At 37.3% G+C, this 5,712-nt stretch overlaps 1 protein-coding gene across 1 annotated transcript in view; it reads left to right on the plus strand.

The window, feature by feature from the left end:
- The window catches only part of cdh31 (cadherin 31), a 27,175-nt gene that overhangs the window by 3,366 nt on the left and 18,097 nt on the right, over positions 1-5,712 (plus strand). The window contains exons 3-4 of the mRNA XM_034899236.1: positions 3,654-3,742; positions 4,220-4,408. Of these exons, the coding sequence (XP_034755127.1) occupies positions 3,654-3,742; positions 4,220-4,408 (278 nt within the window). The remainder of the gene's footprint in view (positions 1-3,653; positions 3,743-4,219; positions 4,409-5,712) is intronic.

Here is a 5,712-nt window from a genome sequence, read left to right on the forward strand (position 1 = left end):
TGTGTGTGTGTGTGTGTGTGTGTGTGTGTGTGTGTGTGTGTGTGTGTGTGTGCACTCACAAGGGTGCTATTTTATGTGTGAGCTAATATTGCGCATCTGTTCATGTTCGCTGCAAGAGTAATGTTTCTGTTTATTGAATGCGTTATTCAGTGCAAATATAACAGAATGTTGTTTAATATCAATAATGATGTATTAGGTTTTCAAAGTTTGCTTTTTAAATTTCTGTTTACTGTTAGCCCATAGTAGTAGAAAAAAAAATAGAACTGTCTTGTAAGTTTTGCCAACAAACAATTTACTCGACTCGCAAAGACACATTTAACAACTTTTTGAAATTAAGAGTTCATCTTCTACAAAGAACTGCTACCAACTACTATTTCTTTCTATTTTTGTTATTTCCACTCTTCATTCTAACCCCAACCGGTCGTCAGACACCGCCTACCATGAGCCTGGGTCTGTCCGAGGTTTCTGCCTTAAAGGAAGTTTTTCCTCGCCACTGTTGCACTGTTGCTTGCTCTGGAGGAGACTACTAGAACTGTTGGGTCCTTGTAAATTATGGAGTGTGGTCTATCTGTAAAGTGTCTTGAGATAACTCTTGTTATGAATTGATACTATAAATAAAATTGAATTGAAATTGAATTGAATCTCAAGAACAAAGCTAAATCCCTCCGGGTTAACATTGAGGCAGCGGCAAAATCAATGAATAGCAAGGCGTGAGTTTGTGGAACATTTTGTTGCCATGTGTGCTGACATACCGCTTAAGAAAATAAAGAGGCTACGTCCCGTTTCTTGTTAAACATTGCAATCAAGGGGGCGCATTTCCGGAAAACTCCAGCAGCTTCAGGAAGACACACCTGGCGCGTGTCTTTGACCAGCACATGCAAAAAGTGCTGCACGAGAAATGTGGAAAGAAAATTTTGACAAAACCTGACCACTAAGATTGCATTGTCCTCAACATTGTTGTAAGTGAGCATCCAATTAGCTTTTATTTAGGTGGGCTAATACAATATAAGAACCTATTTTTAGAAGTGAAAAGAAATGCATATCTGAAAGGGCTAAAATTGGAGAAAAAAAATGTATGTATTTCAAGATGGTGCACGAATATGGCGCTTCTACCCCCATTCAAATGTAAAATTTCAAATCAGAAGGACAACTTTGTGAACGGTCAACACAGATTTTGATACTTGTTGAAAGTATCAAAATACAAAATTAATAAATGTATTATTATAAAAATAAAGTGCTATACACATGTATAGCACTTTTTAAATTGTCATTTTGACATTTTGACATTGACATTTGACATTGACATTTATAACATTAAATTAAAACACATTTGCAACTGTATCAGTGTTTTGTAATTATCTTAACAGCCATAAAATATTAATCAAACTTATAACAAGCAATTTTCCTACAGCAACATAACAGTAACAATGACATGTCACATGAATAATTATCAAATATTAATAGTCACAACTTAGATACAGGGTTTCCATGGAGCCTTAAATTTGTGGAAATATTGTGTCGAGTTCTTAAATAAATTTTAAACGGGTCATAATTTTCCTACATCCATGTAATGCTAGTTCTAATGCTCATTGAAATGCTCTTGTAGGGCTTTTTTTTCTGCTGTAGCACCAAGATAAAAGTGGCTTATGGTTAGCCACTGTCTTACATAGTGATCCCCTGGCGGCACATGCCACTATTTACAGCGGTATGTATATATTAATCGCACATGCCACTTTGACAGCGGCATTAATGTTAGGCAATGGTCATTGACAAACTTGAGTAATTTAATATATCCTTGCAGATGTTCCAAAAGTTTTAGCGCTAACAAGAGCTAACATGGCGATTGTTAGCCTCACTACCGTGGTGACTTATTCCGACACACATTGCTTATGCCACAAACAATTTTCCTTACTCATTAACAGTGACCTTATGGTGAATAATAACTTATTGTATTCCTGGTCAATATTCTGCAATGTGGAGTTTTGTATGATGCATTCCATCATACAAAGCATCATGCGCTGCTATTTATCATACCAAAGACGAGCATATAGATACAGATATATGTATAATTATACAGTTTATACTGTAGGTATAGTCATACATTAAATGACTGCCATCAGTCATTTCTGCCGAGTATCTGGCGGCTCCAGTCCCGGCAGTACCTATACACTGCCTAGGCGAGACCCACACAGCAGGTCCGCAACTCCCGTAAGCAACCTCCATGTTGCTTTTGGATCATATATCTACAAGGCAGAATAGCAGTGTGGATTTTGGTGCAACGGAAATACCTGCGCTGCTGTCTGGTGCTCTAAAACTGTCATCAGAGGCAACTGCTAGTTTACGTTACACTTTGCAGCAGGTAACGTTAGCCTAATGTTAGCCAGTAGCTGCTTGAATATGATTTTAAATATTAAAAGCTAAACAGTGTAACGTTAAAGTTTGGCAGTTTTTCACTGGAAATTATTCCAAAACTGGAACATCCCAACAGTCTGCTGTTGAAGATAAAACTAATGGTTTGTTCAATTGGAGTTTGTAAGTTAGTGGTGCATCAATGTTGTTAAATTCTTCATAAAAAAACATATTTGACCATATAGCAATTTTAAAGTTTGTTTCAGGACTGGTATCAGAAAAAAAAAAAACCAACCCTACTCTAGGTCCTCCAAAGGGTGACTAGACACCAGTTTTATGTGAATGAGGAAATCCGAGAATTGTTTCAGAGGTTTCCTAACTCAGAGGTGAAGGATATTTTGTTTTTAATGTTGTGAAATAGGTCTTAAATTACATTCATACTGGTCCTAAAAAGGCCTTTTAAAAAGTCTTAAATGCAGAAACTGTATATAAAAATGGTGCTTTACTGACCAACAACCCTTGTATTTTAATGTAGGCTAATAAAAATAAGGTAAAAACATTGTTTAGTGAACAGAAAAAGCTCCAGAATTAATAAATCCTGGCTGTTAATCTGGTCAGAAGCAGGCTAGCTGCTTAGAATAAATCTCTATGATAACTTGGGTTCCTCTGCTTTTTTGCAACCAAGTAGAGGCTAAATTCATTCAGGATAACCGGAATATCCCAGCTTAATCCCTTATCCTGGTTTTGTGCAATAGCCTCCCGGTCTAAACACTTGTAGATGTACAGGCTTGTACGTTAGCTCTATGGAGTTCCTAGTGTGCTTTGCCCTCCAGGTCTCTGCAACACTCACATGACTGAAAACTATAAATACACTGGCAGAAACCCTGCTGTCCATGTCTTCTAGGAAAATATTAGAGTGATCGTGGATGGCATGTTCTTTTGGACAGATGTAAAATGGGTCACCGCATACTTTTTGGCAGCCCTTAATATATCACCTACCTGAGAGGCCGCCCCAAGTTAAGTTTGTGTGGGAAACATTGGACACGTCAATAGTGAATTTACTGCATTCTTTCGGATGTAATGCGTCAGACGTACCTAGCAACATATGACTGACAGATGACTCTTTTCAAATTAATTTAATAAAATGTTGATGGATCATCTCATTTGCATGTCATTATTTGTTAAAGGTCACTTGTAGAATGTAATCAGATTGCACAAAGGGTGTACATTACTCTGTTCTGTTTTTTAGTTTTCTCTGTATGTACTGCATATGTAATGGATGAGTTTCTTCTGTCTAATTACAGTGGGCTTTACTGACTGCACAGACCGCACAAGATTTGTTTTCAGCTGTGATAACAGCCATTTCATGGTACAGACAGATGGCATATTGAAGGTCAGTACAGTTCAACAGACTTGATTGCGGTTTCTAATGCTCACCTCTACAAATATGTTCCACAATATATTATGCCTATTGAAAGTAAAATTATTAGGGGATTGTGTCAATAAAAATATAATTTCTCAGCAAGAATTTAGGTAGTTTATCTAACAAACTACGGAAAACTGTCAGACTATCAACCAGACAACTTTGGCTTAACCTAGATTAAGAAGGGGGTAATATCTATTTTACTGTATTGAACCCATGTGAGTTCCAACATGTGACAGCAGTAGCTCTGTTGAGTGACCCCTACATGTGCACAGATGTTGTGTAAAAGCAACAACACTCAGATGTTTGTGAAGAGTGTGATCAAGTAGATATTTTTTTTATTTTTTATTTTTTTTTTTATATAAAGATTCCCAAATAATGTAGCTTTAATCCAAATCTGTCGCAAGCATGTTGACCTTTTGATAACGAGTGGGTTTTCCCCTCCAGGTAAAAAGACCGACTGATGTTCATGGACACCGGGAATTCATTATCCACGTCTGGGACTCACAAGGTTACAAAATAAGTGTTCCTGTCAGAGTTTTGCACCATTTGCATCATCATGAGAGCCACCACCAAAATGTTGAGCACAACCATCAACATCACCAAACTGAAGTGGAGTATGCTAATAACACAGAGGTATGATCAGAGACAATGTTAAATGGGCAAAAAGGAGAACTTGCAAGCTATTTGTAGTCTAAATGACCTTTTTCAAAACAGTATATGCAAAATAGGCTTTGCAAGTGCAGAATGCATCAAATTGGTGTTTATTGAGGATCTAGTACAATAAAGACATTGTTAAAGGCAGTTTTGACAGTGTGAAGGCTCTTAATGCAAAGACTTGTTTTCATATAAAACACTGCTTATCTGCGTCTGTGTATGGCTGACCCAAACTCACTGGTTCCATTTAGTTACTCCAAGTGTTTATCATAGCTATGTTGGTATGCCAATGATCCATTTTGTGTGTGTCAATTTCAGGTAAGGTGTTTTTCAACACTGCATTACTATTTAAGTTTGCATGACGTAATTTATTATGGAGTGCTTTAGAACCTATTTTGTTACAGCCAGAATAGGGGCTATAAGGGCTCCAATTAATTAGCCGTGCAATTTCTTTCGCTGGCAGTGCTCTTTGCAATAACAAATGTACAGAAAGATAAGCTAATATTTGGTAAATTGCTTTTTATACGCAAAATCAGTCTGTATGTGTCTGGTTAGATTTACATGGCTCTTCCTCTGGGATCTAAGGGCTCTCTCTCTCTGTCTCTCTGTCTCTTTAAATTAAATTTTATTTATAGTATTAATTCTTAACCAGAGTTATATCAAGAACCTTTAGAGTAGGTCTTGTCCACACTCTATAATCTACAAGGACCCAATAATTCTAGTAATTCCTCCAAATTGTTGTCAAACAACCCCAGAGGGTTAATGAGATATGTTTGCCTAAATAACAGTAAAGGCCCTGACATACTAAGCTGACAGTTGGCTGCCGGTCGTAATTGGGCTGACAGCGACCAACCATCTGCCTTTTCTGTGCTATGTGTCCCGCACCATCGGCCTTCATTGGCCTTTTTTTGAGGCTGCCGACAGCCGCCGACTTTGATTTCACATGTTGAATTGGCATTGGCGAATTGGCTGTTCAGTTTGGATAGATAAGGGAAACAAGCAAAAGGCACACCCAAGGGTCCTTTCATTTTTAATCTCATCTGATCGATCCAAAACACATATGAGCTGTCAAAACTGGTCAAAAGTGACATTTGAATGTTCCTTCTAAAACACACAGGTTCAAACTATTCAAATAACTATTTTTGCACATATGTGTCTATAAGATGTCAAACATAGTCCACAAACGAGATACATTTTAAAAGATCTCTACATACAGTGGGTACGGAAAGTATTCAGACCCCTTTAAATTTTTCACTCTTTGTTTCATTGCAGCCATTTTCCAA

The sequence above is a fragment of the Etheostoma cragini genome, chromosome 17, assembly GCF_013103735.1.
Source record: "Etheostoma cragini isolate CJK2018 chromosome 17, CSU_Ecrag_1.0, whole genome shotgun sequence".
Lineage (NCBI taxonomy): Eukaryota > Metazoa > Chordata > Actinopteri > Perciformes > Percidae > Etheostoma > Etheostoma cragini.